Genomic DNA, 24,940 nt, shown 5'->3' on the forward strand with positions numbered 1-24,940 from the left:
TAACCGACTGAGCCACTCAGGCACCCCTGCAGGACATCTGAGATCCCACCAGCCCTTGACTGTATACTTTGGGATTTCCCGTAAGTGAGAAAAGTGAATGCCCTCCGTGGGTAAGCCACTGTCTCAGGGACACGCAGTTGCAGGCGATCCCTAACTGACGTGCCCTCTTCGCTCTTGCTTTAGCTTGGTTTATAGTTCAATGCAGCTCACTGAAATAATGTGTGTGAAGTTCATGGCCATGACTTGCTCATGGTAGGCCTGCAACAAATGGTAGCTAGATGTTAAACGTCATCCACAAAGCTGAACACAACTCCATCACAGCATCTTTGGGGCTCTGCCGCCAACTTCTTCTGAGGAGCTTCAGGGAGGACCAGCTCATCAGTCCTCTTTGAAAACTCCCCGTCTTGCTATTTCCTAGTCATCTCCCTCCTGTGATCCTTTGGACAGGTGACAAGTGCTCAGCCATCTAAATATACACGCCCTAGTGGAAGGGAGTGGAAAACATCGGTAGATTAAGCTGTTGGCCAGACTGCACCAGGATCATGATGCATAACCAGTTGTTCACATTCCCACCGTGGCATAGTCCTCAACCTGGCATTGTGTTTACAGAACGAGCTCCAGAGGGCAGGGACGTTCATCCAATGTTGTTTCCCCACTGTGGACATGACACTAACCAAATACAGATTTGTTGAAATATACTCTGAGAAACATACACGAAAAGAAGCAAGATTAATGAGGAATTGCATGTGGGTTGGATGTTACCACTTACACCATGCTTTGTGTCAACAGCCTCACTGAGCCTCCCAGATGTGATGCAGTAAGTAGAGTCATCTCCACTCCATAAAGGAAAAACTGATGGCTTTATGGGAGGCCTTGACTTACCAAAGTCACATGGAGAGTCGTGCACACACCAGAATAGAGCCCTGGGCTTCTGATGCAGGTCGCCGTGTTGGACGACTCCAGGAGGGGGCATTTATGCAGGCCAGAGAGTGAAGGGTGCCCCTCAGGAATGGGCAGTAGTGGGCAGGGCTGTACAGAATCCTCACACAGACTTGTTACATTTGGCTTATAGGTTTTATTCCTATTGCCGTGCAAAAGAGAGGCTCTAAGACATAAAGTAATTTATGTTCATCTAGTTAGAAAGTGGCTAAGCTAAAACAGGAAACCAGGTCTGTTGACTCCCAAACCCGTGTTCATTCTGTTGCTTCGTGGATCTTCAGTGTGGACTTGCCATCTTGTGTTTCTGCACCAATGCCTCTTAACCAGGAGTCTGGGTAGCCTTTGAACACAGGATGCTGTGTTAAGACCAGAAACCCATGAAGCCACAAAATGAACATGGCCCATATTTCTAAAGCATCAATTTTCATAAATGATTTGGAGACAAATCATTCCTTTTGTATAATGCATCGTGGAGTCTAATGCGTCAATTGTATTAGATATTAAAGATGAAACATAGAACTTTGAAGAAATTCCACACTTGCCGTCAGCACCTTGGGCTGGTGACCCACAGACATGGTCCCAGTTATTCCCCTGCACTCATGATCATTTACTTCTTTCTGTGTTTTGGGGTGTTTTGGTGGAAAGTTTGAGAAGCACCCGGTGACACCACGCTGGCTTTCCATAACACTGAGCTGCCGCTATCATTGGACAGGAAAGAGAGCTTCAATTATCATAATATGTGCACTTTCTATGGGTATATTTTGTCCGTAGGTATGTCTGGAGAGATGGGAGATCGACGAATTTTAAATGTAAGCTAAGTAAAGCTAAATGAAAGGCAATGTCTTTAACACAGAGCCTTGCAAAGAATAGGTAACTGAGAGTTAATTTTATTTATATACATACACACACACACACACACACACGGACAATATATATGTTGTACGTACGATATACATACTGTACATACAATATATTTATGTATATGTACAACATATATATTGTACGTACAATATACTTTTTATGTACTATAGATATTGTACATACTATATATATTGTATATATTTATATATGTACTATATATATACACAATATATACTATATATATTGTATGTAAAATATATATATACACAATATATACAATATATATTGTCTGTACAATATACATATTGTACATATATATATATACTATATATATATATAAAACATTAACTCTCAGTTACCTATTCTGTGAAGGCTCTGTGTTAAAGACATTGCCTTTCATTTAGCTTTAATTAGCTTACATTGAAAACTTGTCGATACATATATATGTATATTATTTTTTAGGTCTCATGATCATCATAAGAACCACAAATCTTTTGTAACCAAGGTCACAATCTCTATCCATTACATGTATCACAGACATTGCAGAAAAGGACCATAATGATGCCCAGGTAGGCATTCAGAGCTCCCTGGAGGAAGCAACTTTCTCATTATCATTACATTCCCTTGGACACAAGACATCAGTTTCTCTAACAGAATGAATGTCTGCAGCCGGGAGGAAAGAAGACTTTATTCATCTGAAACTGGCTCTGGTGTATTAAGTCTTCATCTCAGGCTAATGGTGGAATGTACATGCTGGCGGGGTCTTCAGTGTTAACTAACAGGCTGGGGTTAATGGGGGGACAGATGGATGGTGTCCACCCAGAAACCCGATCTCTCCATTTACTGGACTTGATGCACCCAGGGCAGCAGTAACCACAGTAATCACCGCTGATGATGGGAGTGCTCATTCTATTACAGAGAAGCTTTTTGTGTTGTGTTTTCCTACTCTGTTGACAAATCGCTGAGTTCTTCCTTTGTAAAAGCTAGCTAGAATAGCAGCTTTTCGGAATTATTTCCATAGAAACGATTTCATGTTGGAATTTGGGTGCCGAACCAACACACTGAAACCACCTTAATGTAGATAATGACACGAGCATACATTGGTCTCGCTTTTTTCTGACTGCCTTTGCTCAGGGCATGTCGGTCCCTGGTGGCTTTTCACCATGAAAGGATGCAGTGATTTGGTCTCAAATGTTAAAAGAGTCAGATGGTCTCGTGAGTTTACCCGTTATGCTTAGGAGGCCATAAAAGGCTCAGGAACACTGAACACTTAAAAATGGCAGCTTGATGAAATGTCTATGATTGGAGTGAACAACACTCCAGCCAGCTTGCTGTATTAGTGCTTTCCAAAGTGTCACCCTCCCCTTGATCCCCTCAGGAAACTTCCCATCCAGGTTGATAAGAGTTAGTGGGATGAGGCTGGGGGCAGCAATCGGAGGCAGGGGGACACGTGCTGCTATTTCTAGTTTCACTTAATGATTAAGATGGAAATCTGTGTTTCTAGATCCGAATGTGATTCTTAGACGTCGGCACAACTGTAGTTTTATGCTTTACTGAGAGAAGACTTAATTTGCTTCTGATTAGAGCCAGATGTAAAATAAGATGAAGCTACAGTCACTGCTGAGACTAGGCTCTTTGTTCTTTGAATTGTATATAGCGCACAAGCAGGAGACAACAGGACCCATGAGGGATGTCGCTTACGGCAACACAGAGTCCGGGAAGCCCTCTGCCTTTATCTACACATCACTAGGGAGTCCCGAGTCTGCCTACTCTCCCTTTGCCATCCCCCAGGGAACCCCAGGTGGAGGAGGGGATACAGAAATGGGGTGAGGATTGAGATTGCCCCAAGGTTTGCCCTGGAAATGAACTGAATCTTCTGTGGGACAACAGCAGTTTAAACTGTTTGATAAGCTTTAGAATTAATTGGTAATAATCAAGAGTTACCCAGGAGGGAAAGGAACAATGGGGTCAAATCTTCAGTTGGGGACATGAAGATGCTGACAAAGAACCGCGGAATTGCATTCTGGGCCGGAATTACACAAATCGTAGTACCTAGAGCTATTCTTGCTTCCCCAGAATGTACTGGAGCCAGAAAGGGGAGCGTTGGCAAGGAGAGTATTATGAACTAAATGTCTGTGTCCCCCCAACCCCCAAAATTCATATGTTGAAGCCCTAGCCCCCAGTGTGAGGATATTTGAAAATGGAGCCTGTAAAGAAGTAATTAAGGTTAAATGAGGTCATGGGATGAGGTCTTAATCCAATAGGATTGGTATTCTTATAAAAAGAGACATTGGGGGGCACCTGGGTGGCTCAGTGGGTTGAGCCTCTGCCTTCAGCTCAGGTCATGATCTCAGGGTCCTGGGATCGAGCCCCACATCGGGCTCCCTGCTCAGTGGGGAGTCTGCTTCCTCCTCTCTCTCTGCCTGCCTGTCTGCCTACTTGTGCTCTCTCTCTCTGTGTGTCCAATAAATAAAATCTTTAAAAAAAAAAAAAAAGAGAGACATTGGAGGATCACTTTCTCTCTGCACACATACAAGCTCTGTTTAGAAAGAGAGCTCCCACCAGAAACTGAACTCACTGGAACCTTGATCTTGGACTTCTAGCCTCCAGAAATGTAAGAAAATAAATGTGTGTTGTCTTAGCCACCCAATCTATGGTATTTTGTTATGACACCCCAAGCAGTCTAATGCAGAGAGACTTCCCTAGCTCTGAATCTGACTCCATGTCAGACTTGGGACAGAATGGGAAGGGTGTCATGAATTTGAGAGCTAGGTCCTACTGTAGACTTTACCATGATTTAGCTGTGTTGCCTTGGGTAGATCACTTTAATTCTGGGCCTGGAGATTCCTCAGCTCTTAAGTTGGGATAAAAGATCATGTCTAACTAGCCCACAGGATTACTGGAGAAGGAAGAATCAAATACTTAGCATAACTAGACAACAGCTAGTGGTTTTTTGCACATTTACTATATACTGGGCACTATTCTAAGAAATTGACTGATTGATTGATTGATTGATTGATTTTAAAGTCAGGTTTACTGAGATATAATATAGTAAAATTCACCTTCTCTAGTGTAAAGTTCTGAGTCTGGGCAAACACAATCACTTAACTGCCACCATAACGGAGTTGTGGGACATTGCCATCATCCCCCAAAATTCTTTTGAAGTAAGTCCCCACCAACCAATTCCCATTGCCTGACAAACATGGGTCCTCTAGACCTATAATTTTGCCTTTTCAAGAAAGTCATATAAATGGCATCACACAATGGCATCACAGAGCTTTTCTAATATGAGAATTTAATCTTTAATTGATCAGTTGATTAATTGATTTAATGAATCCATTAATTCAATTAGTCACATAATAATTTAAGTGATTAAACAATTGATCATTTCATCTTCATAAACATATTTTGGGGTAGGTACAATAATGATAAGATGAATAGATATAAAATGATAAGAAAAAGCAAAAAAGTATTATATAAACATGAGGTGTTATTATTATTTTCACCATTTTTATTATTATTTCATGGTAGAACAAAGCAAAATCAGTTTTCAGTGGAAATTTTATATTCAATTTGCCTTATCTACTCACCTAGAATCCAAGTTTCCAGAGAGAACAATTTTAGCTGTGTCCTTTGCCTTCAAAACATGATCATTTGCCTTATTCTGACAACAGAGATTTAATTGTGGGAAAAATAATATTTGCAAAAATATGGTTACCATAGCAACAATGTCCACAATAGCCAAACTGTGGAAAGAACCTAGATGTCCATCAACAGATGAATGGATAAAGAAGATGTGGCATATATATATATATATATATATATATATATATATATAATGCAGCCATCAAAAAACCCAAAATATTGCCATTTGCAACGATGTGGATGGAACTAGAGGGTATTATGCTAAGTGAAATAAGTCAATCAGAGAAAGACAATTATCATATGATCTCTCTGATATGAGGAATTTAAGAGGCAGGGCGGGGGGGCTGTGGGGAAGTAAGGAGAAAAAAATGAAACAATATGGGACTGGGGAGGGACACAAACCATAAGAGACTCTTAATCTCAGGAAATAAACTGAGGGTTGCTAGGTGGTAGCGGGGGAGGGATAGGGTGGCTGGGTTATGGACATTGGGAAAGGTATGTTCTATGGTGAGTGCAGTGAATTGTGTAAGACTGAGCATTCACAGACCTGTACCCCTGAAGCAAATAATACATCATATGTTAATAAAAAATATATATGGTTAGCAATAGGGTCCAGCACATCCTCTCTTTGACTAATTCAAAAATACTTGGCTTGAAGTTACTACTTCATAACCCTTATGTCTATGACCACATTGGTAATGGAAAAAGATACTGAGAGATTTCAGAGCTATGAATAATAGTGGTTTCCAGCGTAGCAATAATCAGTTCCCACTGTAAAGGAGATGATGATCATCAGGCTGTCACCAGGGCTCTGCTTGACTCAGCCTGATCTGGGTTCATTTGGGGCTTCTAGGCAGAGTATGAAGGGCTGAATTTCTTCCCATGAAGTATCCCCTGGCTCAGTAGCCACACGCCATGGAAGCATCCCATCACTCTTCATAATAGAAGGATTCTGATCTTCCTGGATGTGGTCATAGAGTGCCCACAGTCTGACCACAATAGTTCCATGTTCTTCAAGGAGAATATTTTCCATAAATTGTTTCTCTCTCCTTTTTTAAGCTTCATATTACAGATGCAACACATAACAAATAAGTAAATAAGGTCCAGCTATTTCTTAAAATTTACAGCTTTCATGAATTTTTAAGGAACACGTCAGGAGAAACTGCTGAAGCAAAGCAGTTGGGTATAGGGTATGACAAGAAGGTCTAGGAGCCTCTTCAATATTTCATGTGCCCAAAAGCCTCTGACAGCTAATAATCTCTTAATGGGACATGCCCTTTGGCCTGTGTGTTTCTAAGGGAGTAAAATGTTTGGCCTCCAAACAAGTTATCACTCACTCATTGACTAAACACCACAAGCTGAAAGTGGCCTCCCAGGCATCATTGGTCTTTGCTAGTTGAGTGTAGAAGGTCCCAGACTAGCATTACTCACCTTTAAATCACCAGTGGTTTCAAAGCCACCTAAGCATTTGCTTTGGATCTGGAGATAGGCTGTAGCCTCCCATTACGCCTCTCCCATTATGCCTCTCTTAAACACAGAAGGGAGACCAGACATCATGGCAGCCGGAGAATAAGTTGTGGAGGGGTCAGCCATGATCATTAGGGGGAGATGAAAGAATTGGATAAGACGAAACGCAACATGGGATTTTGGAATGGAACTGGACAAGTGATATTTAAGAGGAAATTCAAGGAAAGGGAGCAGGAATGGACCTGGAAGGGACCACACTGAGCAGTATGGAGGCAATAGGAGAAGAGAAAGGAAGGGAAGGGAAGTGGGGAGGGGGTAGAAAAGATGATAAGGGAACAAGGAGGATGGTAGATGCATTGTGTGTTCATTCCAGTGGAAGGAGGAGAGCTAAGCTTGTCACCTCCTCTCTCATCTCCCAGCACACCAGGAAAAGAGATTGTGCCTTCCTCATTAGCTTGTACCAGCAATAAAGATGCTTTGTATATTTGTAAAAATGAGAAAGAACCTAGCTAGGCTCCTGCTGTGAAGAGTGGTTTCAAAGTGGCAAGCACCAAGAGTTCCCTAATCCTAGTTTTCCAATGTGGAAAAATAAAACATATTGTTTGTTAGGCCATGGGGATATTTTCACAATTTACAACCTTATGACCAAAAAGTGTGTACCCAAAGAGTGCTCCTTGGGTAAGAAATATTGTTGAACTGATTAGATGTGTACAATTTGACTTAAAAATAGTAAAGTCATTGATTACTAACACAAGAAAATTTTACCAATTGTCTTTTAATATTTTCGTCAGGATTTATTGACTTAAACACTTTTCACATAGGTGTATTTAAAGGATGCTCAGGTATAGGTATTTTAACTAGAGCACAGTGGTTATTTTTGATTAATCTGATCACTCTATACATGTCACCATCAAAATTATGAGGTGTCAGGGAAACAAACACTAAGAGATAGCTGAACAGTCCTTTTCTTGATATGCTTTAAAAACAAGATCCATTATTTTCCATAATTTCATCTATTTTAGACACTATGGAATTCCTTTTTGACCATAGGCCTCAGATTCTCTTTGCTGACTTAAGCAAGTTGCCATGATAAAAGGCCAAGGTGGTCATCAGTCCTCCCGTTTTTCACTATTTAACTCTCTTCTTCTGTTTTAAAAAAGATTTATGTATTTATTTTAGAGAAAGAGAGGGAGGGAAAGAGAGAGAGCAAGGGCGGGGAGAGTCAGAGGGCAAAAATCTCAAGCAGGCTCCCCACTGAGCACGAAGCCTGACCCAGGGTTCCATCCCAGGATTCATGAGATCATGACCTGAGCTGAAACCAAGTGTCAGACACTCAAATGACTGAGCCACCCAGGTGCCCCGCTTTAACTTTCTTCTTTAGTCTGTCCTTTTTCACCAGCTTCAGAGGATGTGAGATGCTAATCACAAGATGTAGAAAAATAGTCTTCCATCCTATGCATTATGACATCATTCTAGACTTCCTCCCAAGATCAAATAGTTTCAGGTCAGTACCATAGACTGCCCCGTCTACTGCACAGATGGCAAATCAAGAAAGGAATAGGGTCCCCCACACAACTCAGGGAGCTCTCAGACTCCATGTGGACGCCAGAATTTTTGGCTGAATTCTAAGAAGTTATGAATTTCACTGAACAGTTCTTATTTGTCGCACCGAATAAATGAGCCAGTTTCCATCCATTTAATTTAAGGTGGTTCTGACATGAGTTCAGTGAGTTACTGGAGGTTAGATAGGAGTGTAGTGAACACTGATCTCTTTGAAAGAACATTTGAGAATTCCTCTCCAAATATCAGCACTCATAAGTAGACCGCTCGAAGACATGATATGCTTACCAACCAACCCCCTCATACCCAGCCAGACATGACTAAGATGCAGCCATCTTTCTTGAGGCATGTGATCTGTTAGCAGAAAAAAAGGGAAGAAAGGGATGCTTGTCATGTTGCCAGAGCTGTGCTGAGGGGCACCAGACTGTCTTTGGGCAACTCACTGAGCTGCAGCAGGACTGAGAGTTCCTTGAAATGGTGCAATTTGAGCTCATCTTCAGGAGCTCTTTTGGGGAGTGGGTAGAAATGAAAAGGGATCAAACTACCAAGAGGCATGAGTAGGTTTGGCCATGGCAAAGCACCACATGACTGGCCCTGGGGACTGAACACAGGGAATACTGAATCTCTGCATTAGAGATCACAGAAGCCAGACACTCAGAACGACCCGTGGGAACAAGTACAAGACATCCAGTGGGCAGCCATTATTGTGTGCCCTGACGTAAGCTCCTTCAACTCTCCAAAATTTGGGTGCATTATTTGCAGCGTGAAAGCAAACCAAGATCTACCCTTGAGTGTAACTACTGGGTTCAAGTGGAAATTCTTTGAGTGGAAATTCTTTGGAAAGGTGAACAACTCTGTGCTGGTGGACATGATGGTGGCCAAGTGCTGGCGAGTGATTACAGAACCACAGGGTTTTGTGCTGAAAATAATCCAGAGCTGGTCTAACCTGTCCACATTTTACCAGTAAGCCAGACCTGAAGTGACTCAGCTAAGCTAGTTAATGGCACAGCAGGAACCAGGTGCCCAGGATCTTGGGTTGAAGAAAATAAAAAATCTCAAGTCCAAATCAACTTCCCGGCGACGTGGGTTTCTCATCTGGCTTCAGTTCAGTCCGGTGAGTTCAGCGCAGAGCAGGGGCCTGATCCCTGGAGGGCCCCGCTCCGCCCCACCCCGCCCTGCGGCAGGTCTGGTGCTTGCAGCCCAGGCTCTGAGTCCCGGTGTCATACTTGGGATGGCATTCCATCTCACAGATACTGAAACCAGGGTGTGAGGGCAAGTTGCCAGGTGGCACATTGCAAAACAAATGCCTTGTTGTGTTTGTGGCCGCGCCGTATGTGGCCTTGTGAAGTCCAAAAGCCATCCAGTCGCTGTGACTGGAATGTGACAGTAATTTGTAACAACGGTGACTCTATTCCCCCCCGCCCCCTTGGTCTACTTTTGTGACATGCTCCAAAATCCTGAGAAAGGCCTGCAAAAGAAATGTTCAGAAATGTTCTAAATGGGTTTGGAAAACTTGTGAACCCTGTCTGAACTTTTATTAGGTTCTCCCACCACTCACCCGTTTGACATCAGAACAAGGAAAGCATTATTTATAACAGCGTGTGTGAAATCCCAGAAGGGACTCTTGAAAGAATTAACGTGAAAAATGTGTCCCAAAGAGACTGCAAGCATAAAACAAATGATCAGATGGGAAAACATGTAAATCAAAAGTGGGATCTTTTTTCCTCCTTTAAAGGAAACAAGAGCTTTTTCTCTGGCCATTTCCAACATCGGACAGAGAAACTGGGCGAGTCCGGGCTATCATCAGAGCACTTGTCCCTGCAGAGCGAGGCACAAAGGGGAGTTGTGTGCACTGACTCTTCCTAATGTCTCCAGAATGGAGGAGATAAGATAGTAAAGGTTACAGGGAAGGAAAAGACACCTTGAATGCATCAGTGCATTGGAATTTACGAAGCACTTTCCCAGACTTTTGACTGTTTGAGTGTTTACCTCACCATAACCCCGGGAGGTACAAAATGTTACCCTTATTTCATAGTTGGAGCAACTAGGACACAGAGTGGTTTAGCAACTAGTCCTTGACTAAAAGTCCTGGAGCCCGGCCTCCAACACCGCGAACTAAGTGTTGCCCGTGGCATTACCGGTGTGTATGCACGGGAATATGGAAAGCACGGCATCTTGTTAGGTTAGCACATCCCACAGTGGGATTTTAGCCATCTGATTCTAGACGTATGGAAGTGATTCTCTGTCTCTCTCCCTCTCCCCACAAACACACATGCAAATTAGTTAATTCACTAAGTTAAACAAAATCAAATCTGTTTTTTTCCGCCAAACTCCCAAGATACCTTAAGACTCCGTGTATCATGACTGTCACAGAAGTGAGACAACTTACAGGTTACAGCGTTTTTGGCGGCCTGACCTAGAAACCTCTGTGGGGAGCTGGCTCTTAATCTTTTGAGGGCCCAGTATCCAAAAGACTACCACGTGTTTGTCCATAAGGTCCTAGTTCTCTTTTTATCCCACACACACCAACTATATATTGATCATAAATCTGGATTCTAATTGAAATATTCCCATAAAGTCAATAAGTATGTCTTTTCCACTAAAAACCTGCACAGAGAGCTCTCACTGCACAGGACTCTGCACCGTGTAGCTCCCCGCACTCACCACGAGTCTTCTCCTTGGTGCAGGTCTGTGGGTCACCAGCACCTGAAGGGAGCTTTCCTCCTTGGTGTCCCGAGTCCTTGGGAGTGTCTAGAAACATGGGAAACCCCTTGTGTATTGGCACACATTTCCTTTCCCAAAGTTCCGGGCCCGTGGGGCTCCAGGGTCATGAGCCGGATGGACAGTTCCTCAGTGGGGCCAGCAGCACCAACATGGCGTCCTTTTTGGTCCATCACTGCCTATGCCACACAGGTTCTGTTTTGAATATCATCCCTGATGGGAAGGATTGACATCACCTTCAGGCATGTCCGGGCAGCTCCATGAAGGAAATCTGTGCCCATGGAAGACTGTCGGCCCATCGCTGCATGGTGAGAAGTGAGTGATGAAATTGAAAGATAAGGACACCCACCTCCACTTAGTGTCAGAGCTGTGGGTGTGTTCGAAGTGAACAGTAAACATATGAGGACACCTTACCCCGACCCAGGAATTTGAGTCCCTCCTTGTCAGATTTAGAGTCCTTGTACAGAGAATGGAGAAAAAACCCACAGAACGTTCTCCTCCTTCGACCTCAAGATCTCTTTGATGCTAAGAGGGTTGTTGGAAATGGCCAAGCATATTAAACAGACCTGACACTCTCAGCTCCTTGGGCTCAGGAGTTAGGAGCATTTTTCAGGCACTGTTCGTCTCTTTCTTTCCTTTAATGAGACAGAAATGGACACCGACCATTGTAATCGGGCAGAAACTCGATGCGGCATCCATCTGAGAACACGGGGCTGACGGTCGGGTCTCACGCCTGTGTTTCTGTGTGCTCCCCTGCTGCCCGGGTATCAGGCAGCGTGTTTGAACTGGTAGTGCTGGGTTTTCCAGCATGAAAACCAGGACCCACCACCAGTTTGATCATGGTTTTAACATCAGACAGCCCAAGTGGGCTACAAACTGAAACGTGAAATTCTTAACTTTTCTCCAGGAAGTCAGAAATCCTAAACAAACTGTCCTTATCAAACGAAGTACCCTATGCCTGTGGTAATGCTCTCGCCATCTAATGCCTCAGCTGTGCTGTTTTCACTAAAATGGACTTTCCCCAAACTGTATCTATTATTTTTGGACACAAGCTCAATTGTAGTTAAGAGGCAAGTCCTAAGCTCGGGGTCTAAAGACTTGAATGGTTTATGTCCATAACCACCCGAGCCTCAGTTGCTTCATCTGTGAAATGGGACTAATCGCTTCCACCCTGACCATGGCTGGATTGTGGGAGGGCATTTGAGGCAGCACTGTGCACTCATCCTAAGACCTCAAAGTGGAAGGAAGCTCTGGCCTTGCCAAGAAACTGGAGTCACTTGGTGGGTCATTCTGGACACAGTTTCCTGCTTGTTTCCTGGTCAACGTGATCTTGTTAATTAAAAGACTGAGTCACCTTTATACCAGGAAGCGTGTGTATGTGTGTGTGTGTGTGTATGTGTGTGTGTTATCCAGGATGAACACCTGCCCCAACGTCATCTCTGCCCTATCTAGTTACCAGAAAGAGAAAATAGTAAAAAATATTTTTAAAAAATACGTTGACCATTCTTGGCCCTGCTTCTCTGTTGCTTTTTTCTTATAAAGAAATTGTATTTCTCTCATGTTTTATAAATAATTAAAATTAACAAATACAAATAAAGGAAGGACAAAAGTGTCCCCCATTTGTATTCTACCTTTCTCCCCCCTGATGAGGGGAACTTGGTTTTCGGGTGACTGAGACCTCCTTTCTCCCCCTTCTCCACCAGGTTGGTGGCCACACAATGCTGCCCATTCGCTGGATGCCTCCAGAGAGCATCATGTACAGGAAGTTCACCACAGAAAGTGATGTCTGGAGCCTGGGCGTTGTGTTGTGGGAGATCTTCACGTACGGCAAACAGCCCTGGTACCAGCTGTCCAACAACGAGGTGCGCAGTGGGCGGGGCAAGACCCCCGAGGGCTGAGGTCCAGAGGCCAGGAGACAGACGAAGCCGTGTGGCTTTGTGGGCAGCAGCACCTCCCACATGGCCTCTCAGGACCTACACGTCATGGGCAGAGTCTAGTCACTCTCTGAGTTTAAAAGTTCTAGAGAAAGAAAAGCAGTGTTTGCTCACACACCTGGGACTCACCGGTGGTGGCACTGAGGAATCACTTTGTGCTGCCCATCTGGTAAATTCGTAGCAGGTGTGATACCCCCGTACCTTCAGAGGCCAGCCAGGTTTTTTGGTAGTATTCCAATAAGGTTTTAGGCTTGGTTTTTTGTTTTGTTTTGTTTTGTTTTACACATTTCACTAGAACATTCTTGTGTTTTATTTCTCTATTTCAATTCTTTTGCAACCGTTGTCTCTACTTGAGGCATAGCTTCTGGGTCAGGCACCTCACATCCTCTTCAGGCCCACATCTGTCTTCTATCCCAACTCCACACATTTCCACAGCTCAAGCGAGGTCCCCTTGTCAGTCAGCGCCCTGACGTGAAAGTTCCAGGCTCCATCTCAGGCCAGTAAGACTAAAAACACATTGGAATTCCTAAGTGAGGTAGCATCCCACAGACAGAAAGCATTTCTCCACCAGGTCGGTGACCTCGGTGTGCCCAGAAAAAGGGATCTAAACCAATGAAATTAACCATGATTGACCAACCACAGTAACTGTTCTCTTCCTTCAAAAAAAAAAAAAACAAAAGCAAATGCTGAACGGGTTTCTTTAGAGCAGACTTTCCCTTTCCCTTGCACAGACATCTGTGTTATCGGCTTTGTTTTTCCTCCCGTCTGACACTGTCTTCGATCTCCATCCCGTCCAGGTGATAGAATGCATCACTCAGGGCCGAGTCTTGCAGCGACCTAGAACGTGCCCCCAGGAGGTCTACGAGTTGATGCTGGGGTGCTGGCAGCGAGAGCCCCATATGAGGAAGAACATCAAGGGCATCCACACCCTCCTTCAGAACTTGGCCAAGGCATCTCCGGTCTACCTGGATATTCTAGGCTAGGGCCCTTTCCCCCAGACCGATCCTTCCCAATGCACCTCCTCAGATGGGCCGAGAGGATGAACGTCGTTTAACTGCCGCCGGATGCCATCAATCTGCTGTTCTTCACTCCGACAGTATTAACAACAAAGACACGGAGAGGCTTTCCGAGGGAAGCCATGTGCACTTCTCCATCCATAGACACAGTATGGACTACTTTTTGGCATTGTCTCTTTCTCTCTTTCCACCTCCCTTGGTTTCTCCCCTGGTTTTTGTTTGTTTTTTTGGGTTTTGGTTTTGTTTTTTTTTTTTCTTTTTTGGTCTTCCTCGCTTTATAGCCCCTACCCTTTCTTTTGAATCAATCTGGCTTCTGCATTCCTATTAACTCTGCATAGACAAAGGCCTTAACAACCCTGATTTGTTATATCAGCAGACACTCTAGTTTGCCCACCACAACTAACAATGCCTTGTTGTATTCCTGCCTTTGATGTGGATGAAAAAAGGGAAAACAAATATTTGACTTAAACTTTGTCACTTCTGCTGTACAGACATCGAGAGTTTCTATGGATTCACTTCTATTTATTTATTATTATTACTGTTCTTATTGTTTTTGGATGGCTTAAGCCTGTGTATGAAACAGGAAAACTTGTGTTTAATCTGGGAAGCCTTTATCTATGGGAGATTAAAACCAGAGAGAAAGAAGATTTATTACAAACCACAGTATGGGAGGAACAAAGACAACCATTGGGATCAGCTGGCGTCAGTCCCTACTTAGGAAAAACCCAGCGACTGTTAGCTGGGAGGAATGTATTCGGCACCTTCCCCTGAGGAGCTTTCTGAGGAGTACAAAGACTGTTGAACTCTGTGCCATGGACTATTCTTTTCCCATCACCAGAAACACTAGGGTGTAGTCGAGAGAAAAGATGGCTTCCATGAGACGCAAGATGGCGCATCACATGCCCAGACAGTCTTGTCTTTGCAGGTCATGGTAATAGCCCTGGTTTGTCTTTCCAGGTGTTGTTGGCTGAAACTTTGTCGAGTTTAGCTGAAAATGGGTGAATTCTTGTCCAGAGATCGTTTCAGGGTCAGGTGGGAAAGCCAAAGACTTGGAAAAGATAAGACAAGTTATAAATTCGGAGGCATTATATTGAACTTTTCAGATAGCGGTTCCCTCCGACCCCTCCCCTCCACCCCACCTGTCCTTTAAACTGTGCAAGCAAAATTGTGCATGGTCTTCGTCGATTAATACCTTGTGTGCAGAAACTACTGCTCCAGACGTCGTGCCCCTGATATGTAGAACAGATCCATAAAGAGATATAACTTATATAATTAGGGGAAGCTAATGGAGCTCATTAGCTGAGTATCAATGTCTCTGCTTTGTACGACGGTGATGGGTTTTAGCGGAGATGGACCCTGAAGCCTGGATGTCCTCATCCACGTGGAACGGACTGTGGGACTATGAGAAGGGCAGACTCAGTCCCCGAGGAAAAAGAAACCTCACCCTGGGGGCATCACATACATTGATGTTCAGTGTGCACAGGCCGAGACCTTGCTCTGGGCTCTGGTTGGGAGAGTGGTTTCATTCCCAGTGTACTCCATTGTCAGTATGCTGTTTTGTTTTTTTTTCCACTCCATTAAAAGACGTAAAAATTCAAAAAAAAAAAAAAAATCAGGCACAGCACGCCAATGGGAAGCTATGCCCAGACCAAGCTTTGGAGGTGTGCTTCTGGGTCTAGTGATGAGTTTTGCGAAAAGAGGTTGTAAATTTAAATAGAAATTTACAGTTATTTGGATGATCGGTTTTACCAAGAAAGAAAAATATTTCTGTTCCTCAAGAAAACTTGCTACCCTCTGTGAGGGGACTTTTGTTAACTTGACATCTTTATAACACAAGCCAGATTGAAAGTGAGTGATTTTAATTCATCTTAGGACATTTTATTTCGTATTTGTTTCTGAAGGTGCAATTGCTCTGTTTCAGTTTTGCTTGCGCCCTTAATTTCTGGAGCACCTTATTTTCCATTTATAGGCTTTTGAGAGCCCGTTCTCAAAAAATCGAAAGTGTCGATTAACAGACAACAAAAGGAAACCCAGTAGCATCAGCAGTCAAGTGAAGGGGGTTGGACAAGATGATCCCTACAGTCCCTTCAAGTTCCACGCTGGCCTAGGAGACACGGGATTTGAGCTGATCGTTCTCTTTGTTGGTGAAAAAAACCTTTCAGAATGCACATAACAATATAACGAAAGCCATATCTCCATGGTATATGCCTGCACGAATCTATCGTATTAAGGACCACGGTACTGTTAAAACACTGTGGCACTCTGCGAAGCAGTAACGAAGGGGCAGATTTGTACCAAACCTTTCTAAATTCCATCCGTGATGACCTGAACACCTGCACGGGTTTGTCATTCTGCGTGACCTGCCAGCTGCTTGGGGGGCGGGGTGGAGGGGGGTGGCGGGGCGCGGGGCGGGGGGGAGAAGCTGCAAGTTATTTGTTTTATTTTAACAGAGAGCAAAGGAGGTAACTACACAAAGGGATCAAATTCAAGAAGGGCTGCGCAGTTTTAAAGCAAGGATTTGTTTAAGGCAAATGAGAAGATGGAAGCATTCTATACCATTCCAACGTGTTTTCCTCTGAAAGAAAAAAGCAAAAAAAAAACACAAAAAACAAAAAAAACAAAAACAAAAACTCCTTACCTTCTGACAAGTCCCTCTAGGTCTTGAAATGAAAGATTCTATGCAAGTGCAAAGTTTTATAGTTATTTATATTGCTGATTATTTTTTTTCCTCTGTTGTCTCAAGAGTGTGTGATTTCAGAGACGTCTCGCATTGAAAGAATACCAGATTGAACGAACCAGAGAATAGCTTAAAATAGTCATCACTGTTCTTCCACCATCCCCTCCGCTCATGCTCTTTTGATTTTTAGAAAAGGAACATCCTTGTTCTGAAGTGTAACGATCACAGAATATGGCCTGCTACCCAATTCGTGAAAAACTCCAACCGCAGTAGGGACGAACCTAATTCCCTCGCCCGAACTCAGCCTGACCATCGTTTCCATTTACCGATCGCATCATAGTTTTCCAGGCACTTTTCACCACTGTTAGCAAATTATTCCCATTTTTTATAAGTGAGGCAATCAAGGCTCGGAGAAGTTGAGTGGCATGCTGGAAATCTCCAGGCTCGTTTCCGGCACCAGGGGGATTGACTCTAAGTGTTCTGATTCTGAAGTTCATGACTCTGCCCGCTAAAGATTCCAGGATACAGACAAATGGTCCAAGAAAGCAAGCCCACTGATAAAACTCACGAAGCAGAACACGGTCCGAAGAACAAAAGGAAATACGTGAGATGACAAGCAGCTGAAACATCGTGATATAGAATCACGCTTATAGCTTCAGCTAAATCCTTGTACACTGAACCAGCGTCATAATCAGGCTTCTTTAGAAAACATTTTGAACTATGCTATAAAAGATCCTCTAAGAATTCATAATATACTCGTGTGTTCACATCCGCACTACCTGTGGTATTTTCATGTATTTATATGTGTGTTATAAATACTGGATTTATACATATGCGGGCACACAGACACAGTGTGTTTGTGGGCTTATGTATAAATGTATAGGCACACAATACTAGAGATAATGATAAGTAGGGTGCAGTATGACTAATTTGCTTAAAATCTGCTAAATAACCAAAACTTTTTAATGTCCTTTTGCGGTTAGTGCTTCCATTCTCCATGTGGGTAGGACTACATCGCACTTTTCAACTTTGTGCAGTACTGCATGGGTGGAAGACATATTTAAGATAATGTGCTTCCCAAAACAACTGAATCAAAGCCATCCCACTACACTGAGTCCTTCCCTTGGCTCCTTGCAAAGGAGAATGCAGACTGAAATAGATCTCCTTATGTAAAGGTCCGGGAAAGGAAAATTGATTTTTTTTGGTCATCTTTTTGCACATTTATGTTATGCTCACCTTGTCCCACAGTGACCCCTGTACACTTCTGTTCAGAGTCCAAGCATTCCAGAAGAGAACCGGAATGTCGGGAGCCCAGTGTCTCAAAGGCCAATAGTGAGAAGTCCAAGACCCCCCCGCAAGGCGAGCAACTCCTAGGAATTCCCATAGCTGAGTGGGGATGTGAAGAAACAGTATAAAATGCTGTCCTTTGCAAAGAGCCATGACAAAGGATCCCCTGGTCAGAAACAGATGTTTCTTTTTAACCTTCCCTTTTTGCAAATTGCAAATTGGATCTTCTATAATGCCAATAGTATTAAATTGTTTGTCTAATTAAATAAATGACTCCATACACATACGCACCCTCAATTCTCTTGCTTTCTCTCTCTCTCTCTCTCTCTCTCTCTCTCTCTTTTTCCCTCCCATTTGAGGATTTTTATTCCCAATGTTGAGCTCGGTTCCGTCCATCACAAAATCTCATGAGGGGAATGGCTGGTGACCCAATCCTCAGATGGCTAATGGAAATTAAAGCACTTCCTTCCCAGGACATAATCATGGAATGCAGAGACTCCCAGGTCGTGATAGCAAATGTTATTCTAAAGAATCTGGGATGGGAGGGATTTGCAGTTAGATATGACAGCACGTGCAAGGGTATTTTCTCATTGTTGGGGCTGGAATGAATCACTGCTGCTCAAGTCAAAGGTTCTTAAATATTCTTAGTTTTTGCATTGTGCCCCCCTTCTCCTTCTACCTTTATTTATTTATGTATTTATTTATTTATTCATTTATTTTTATATATATATATTTTGGCTCCATTCATCACCAACACAAAGCAAAGCAAAAAAATATATATATATGTGTGTATGTGTTGCAGGCAAAACACTGTGAAATTCACAACAGCAACCAAGCAACTCTTTTGCCATCTTTACATACGTCTCAGGAGACGAAACGAGAACACATGGGGATGTCATTTTTTTAGTCTATGCATTCTAGGCCAGGTCCGTGGTTTTCTTTTGTTTGCTTTTTTTTTCTTCTTTTTTTCCTTTGGTCTGTGCATTAACACAAATGATTCTGAGCGAAGGTTAGCTGAACGTTCAACATAATGGAGCAAGCGTAACAAAAGCTGCTAATAGCCACATGTTTGGACCGGAAAAGAAAAATCGGAGAAAATGAAACGTGTAAAGGCCTACATCTTGCAGCTTGTATATCTTACTATTGCTTTAATACTGTATAAAACAACTGGAAATGTTTTAAATACGAGGTCTTTGAATTAAATGTGGATTTTAAATATGTAATCCCTTGACAAATGACCAAATTCTTGTGAAATATTGCTCCCTGCATTCATTGATTGTTACCCATCACTTACAAATCTGCCGAGAGATGTGGACACTCTCTACATCTGCTTCTGTACACAGAGAGATGTTTGTATATACCCAGGCCACACACACACACACACACACACACACACGCACACACACACACATTTCAATATCTCTCTGAAGATACATTGCCCCTTAAATTGTGACCTGGTATTTGGAACTCTCTTTTTATTTGCTTTATTTTCCTTTTAATGTGACGTCTCTGTGCTGATACTTACTGGTTCTTGTTTTGCGATCTGTTTTTGAGGTCCATTGCTTTACTAAGACCCACTGCATCTTGGCTGATTTCAAAGTGACACCAGAATAACAGTGTTTGAAAAAAAAAAAAAGTTTTGTTTGTAAATCATGTGACCAGCTTCTCTCAACCTGACATGGAAAGTCTCTTGTACTACAGTGTATTTAATAAAAATGATGTCTTACAATAAATAACATCCTCCAAAAGAGACACCGAAGGTTACATGACGATTCCTTTAAAAATGTAGAGCGTTTCACACAGCATGTATGCTCTTTTGGCAGTCTGTCTGTCTTTTTCATGTCCGTCTGTCTGTATTTTAATTACGGTCACTGCAGATGCCTGCACTGTTCATTAGTTGAAGGAAAGAAGAGTATGTGGCCTTTGGAAGAAGTCTCCTGGCTGATCCCTCCATAACTTGGCACTTTCAGCTTCTATCTTGGATAACCAGAACATCACCACCCAATAGAACTTTCCGTGATGACGTAAATGTTTGACCTGCTCTATCCGGCACTTGAAATGTGGCCAGTATGACTAAAGAACCAAATTTTAGATTTTACTTAGCTTCAATAAGTTCCCACATAAATAGCCACGTGTGGCTCGTGGCTACCATGCTGCACAGCACAGAGTGAGGAGAAGGAATCACTGGGTTTCTAGCAGGTCAGACCTAAGAAACCTGCCAAGAGACAAGTTGACTATCACAGCATCCCAGGGTAGCGGCATCATTGAGGATCATAATGACCCAGGAGCAGTAGCCCAAAGAAAAATGGCACACTCTCTAGGCCTCTGCGGTAACTGTTTTCCAAACCGAAAAGGTAGAGAGTGATATGCAGGTGGCTTGTCAGGGGTCTCGTAGCCTGTCTCTGCCTCGCCAACAGGTGGCCCACCCACACACCTACATCTCGGGATCTCTCAGTCCTATTTTCCAGTGTCTGACCTCTTCCCCTCCATCTCCTCTGAGAGGAAAGGAGACATCTGGGCAACATTCCTGGTGGAGGCTTCAGGAACGTAAAGTTTGGCAGTGGATTATCCCCAAATCCAGCTCCTCAGGAACTTTGCTTCATGAAAGCCCCTCTCACTGTGCAGATAATGTTTTCCTTGAGTTAAAAAAATAAGACCCGGTTAACACTCAGCGGGGACTTGGGGAATTCAAAGCTGCGTAGGGAGGGAAACAACATGTCCAAAAATCCGAATAAGATCACGAGTCCCTGTGGGATGGAGAGGATATCCCACTCGAAGAAACCGGATTGAAGTACAAAGGTTAAACTTACTGGCACCTGGCCAGCTAGAAACCAATCTGGATTATTAAAGATCCACACTTCCTCCAGACCATATTCTGATAGTCCCTTTGTTGGGACAATTACAACAGTATCAGTTTAAATTCCAAATCCAAGGTCAAGGTTTCCATTGCCCTTGTCTGTTTCCTCCTCAAACACATTCTTGAGGTTCACCCTGAAAGACGCCTAATTTCCTGTTGGGAGCAACACTCCCGCAGAACTGTGATGAGTAACCTCACTGATGCTTACGGCATGCCACAGTATTATGTAGGTCCGTTAGTGGCCTGGGGCTGCTGTCACAAAATGACCACAAACTCGGTGGCTTAACACAACAGAAATTGATTCTTTTGCAGTCCTGGAGGTCAGAGGTCTGAGATGGAGGTGTTGGCAGGGCCACATTCCTCCAGAGACCCGAAAGGAGAATCTGTTCCTTACCCGGTCCAGCCTCGGGTGGCCCAGATGTTCCTTGGCCCGTGACCACATTGCTCCAATTTCCCCTTAGTAGTCACCTTGTCTCCTCCTCTTCTCCGTACCTCTCCTCTTATGAGTCTGCCTTACAACGATATGTGTGGCTGTGTTGAAGGCCCACCTGCATAATCAGGACACGTCCCTTGTCTCGGGATCCTTACATCTTCTCGCTGTCAAGGTCACATCCAAAGGGTCCAGGATTACACCATGGGCCTATCTTTTTGGAGACCACCATCAACTACAGTGTATTACCCGACACTGAAATCAACCCTGTGAGGCAGGGACTATTATTATACCCGGACGAGAAACTGAGACACTAGAAGTGAAGATACTTGCCAGGAAGTTTGATCAAAATAAGATGACGGTGGATGCAGTCCTTCCTACTTGCCAGGAAGAGAGGCATCTGATGCTCAAAGGCTCCTCCACCAGGCAGTAGACAGAAATGCAGGCACGCAGGCATTTGGCCTGCAGATCCAAGGGCCTGCTGCTGAGACTTGGGCTGGCCCTGTGACTTGGTGTTGGGGTCTGGTAGAAAACAACCCATCAGCTCAGTCTTCTGGGAACAAGGTTACCAGTGGGAGCTAATGCCAAGATTCAAGGTTCGAGGAGACTAGGGAGTTTCTAGGAAGTTCAATGTAGGGGGGCAAGGTCTTTGGTCATTAGGGACAAGGCAAGCATTTGGCCCCTAAGCCAAAACCCAGGGTCAATTGAGCATCCCCAGCAATGTTTTTGGGGTACTTTCCTAGTGCTCCTAATCCCCACCCTCAACCACTCATCAGTCTGGGGGAGGATGAGCCTGCAGGTGGAGGGAACCACCTTGAAATGGGGTTCTGAGGCTTAAGGGGATGTCAGAACCTCTTTTGCAGCAAGATCCCTGTGCATTTGGCCATTTCCCTCATGCCATGTTCTGCAATAGGCTCCCGTGGTGAGGGCTATCTAACAGCTAACTACCCTGCACCCGTTCCCTCCACCCCACCATCTGCAGATAGTGTTTTACAATGAATGCAAGCTTCAGACCACACTCATACAAACAAACAATGATGTCTCATCAAGACCACAGCCCTGCTACATGAGCCAGGAAACAATTCCTCCTGGTCCTTTCTTGGAAGTCACGCTCCAAGGCAGATGCCATGATACACAAAGATCTGGTCTACGTCCAGATCAGGGGACAGGGAGGGACAACATAAGACCTAGGAAGCCGCCTTTCTGGCATGAGAAAGCTGGGCTTGCCAGATTCTTTTGCCTCCTTCATGTGGGAAGGATGGTGCTTCAGAACCAGTCATTCCATAACTACAAAAACCTCTAATGTCCCTGAGGCTAATTAATACACCTTCTTGCTTTGGTAACAATATTTTAAACGCCAATTAACTACTCAAGTCATTGCTCCCATGGGCACTGCATCTTTATGCCAGCTACAGGATATCTACATGGCATTATATACGTCACGATATCTAATCACTTCTAGTGTAAAGGCTGGATTTAACTTGTATACACAGACTATAAAGTTAATCGCCATGTGGACAATGTAACCACCTCCTTAAGGACAAGAACAGCCTTTTATCCTGTAGGAAATATGGATCTGTAGATACCAACCCAAGTATTGGAAATGCTACTTTCTTCTTTTCCTTTAAATAGGTTATATTTGACTCAAGTCCACATTGCATGGGGGCAAAATGAATCTCAACAATTACTGGGTATGCCTCCCTCTGCTCAGGTAGGCCATGGGTCTCAAGGCTCATTGATTCCCAGGAAATATCTTAATTTACTGCTTATCACCATCCAGTGGTGCTGGTACCAGAGTTGAGGGAGTCTGAATCCAGAGGAGAGACATCAGTCACGCTGGAGCCATCCCTGAAATCCCACCACCTCCCTGATACCCTCTCTACTAGGTTTTGTGACTATCTCCTCTCAAGAAGGGTAAAAAGGCTTTACCTCCACGACTTTAATTTAACTTTCACTTTTGTTTGGCTTGGAGAGATTTTTTTTTTCTTTTTCCTCCATTCTATTATAGTTTATCAAGCATATGTATGTGTTCAGAACAAGATGGGAGGCTCCGTGCACCTGTTCAATCTTCCATCTTCCTTGGAAATCTCAAAGCTTTCTTCCTTAATTTGAGATAAGGGTTCTTTTCACATAGTCTTATTTTTCTGGCAAGATGAATATTAGAGCAATTCTTCTCACCTTTTTTTGTGGGTCAGAATCATTTGGATAACTCTGGAAAATGTAGAAGTCAAAGCCTCACCCTGAGAGAATTAGTTTCTATTAGTCCAAGGTGGGGCAAAAAATAAGCATTCTCCCCCTGAGATTCTCTAATGTGCAGCTAGAGTGGAGAAATACTCTTCTGGGGGATGGAAAAGCGAGGCCCAAAATTTCAACCATCCAGACAAAAAAACACCTGGTGACAGACCTAGGTATTGTGGGTCTTGACTTATGGGTATTGACTCAACAGAGAATGGGCCAGACAGAGAAGGGTCTAGAACTTAAGTTCAAGAATGCTAGATGGAGCACTAGATAGATTTGAAGCTGATCATCAGTATCCAAGAAGTTGAATAGTGAACTACATGTTCTCTCTGAAAGCAAGTTTCCTGCACAACTCCATGGAAACAAGTTATGGCCCAGTGCTTAAGGCAATCAATCAATCAACTAGTCCTGATGAACTAAAAGGCTAGGACTCCAGCTCCCCCTTATGCCAGAAGAACAGCTGGCAGTTCTGGAACTGTAGATTCTGATGAGGACCATCCTGCTGCTAGCTTGCTATAACATGCAGAGCAACCACAAGGTTTGGACCTCTCCTGTGATCATGAAAACCGAGCTCGCAGGATCCACTAGAGTTGGAGTTCCGCCATATTGTTATGAAATGCTAACCCTAGATCACTGCAAGGGGCAATGCCGACAATTCCTTAATCATGCAACAGCCCCAAGTTGAGGGTCCCTCTTCGGGAGTCTACATCCAGTCCTACCAGATTGCTGTGTGCAATCCCAGAGAGTGATGGACAGCTGAATTGGGAACACACATACCGGATACTGATTTTATCCTCATGAATCTTCTCTTAAATCATAGTATTCTAATAGTTCTGCTCTATTCACTATCTAGCCATTTGCTCTTGTTGGTATGACAATATTGTAATTTTTATTTGTCATTTTCTGGTTGGCCATTTCCTACAACCAGAATGAGCTAGAACAATTCTGTAGCATCTTTAGGATGATAGTTATTTTTGTTCAATTCAGCCTGACCACGGGACTTTTCTATAGTGGACTTACAAAAAGCATTTGCAAAGTTATGTAATACTTTCTTAGTTTAGAGAGAGAGCTTTTTGGAGACAAACAGTGGCCTTTCCAGCTTTAGGGTAGAGAGATGAATATGGATCAGAATGGCTGTCCGGGACCTCCCATAGCATCACAGTTTCACAGGGTTGGAGGGGCTACAGAGGGCAATCCTTTGGACATCCTTGTCAGGGGGGGCCCAGCCCTAGTGAGAGAGAATTTACTTGAACACATCCTCCTGCCCCCCTCTCCAGTGCCCCCACCAAAGTCCATTTGCATTTTACA

General features: G+C 43.6%; 1 protein-coding gene across 3 annotated transcripts in view; it reads left to right on the forward strand.

Moving 5' to 3' along the window:
• The window catches only part of NTRK2 (neurotrophic receptor tyrosine kinase 2), a gene marked incomplete at both ends in the record, with an annotated part of 320,362 nt that extends 306,252 nt beyond the window's left edge, over positions 1 to 14,110 (forward strand). For all 3 annotated transcript variants that reach the window (XM_080819658.1, XM_080819659.1, XM_080819660.1), the window contains 2 exons: positions 12,897 to 13,055; positions 13,925 to 14,110. In XM_080819658.1, the coding sequence (XP_080675784.1) occupies positions 12,897 to 13,055; positions 13,925 to 14,110 (345 nt within the window). The remainder of the gene's footprint in view (positions 1 to 12,896; positions 13,056 to 13,924) is intronic.
• Positions 14,111 to 24,940: the final 10,830 nt, after the last annotated feature.

The sequence above is a fragment of the Martes martes genome (genome assembly GCF_963455335.1).
Source record: "Martes martes genome assembly, chromosome: 12".
NCBI lineage: Eukaryota > Metazoa > Chordata > Mammalia > Carnivora > Mustelidae > Martes > Martes martes.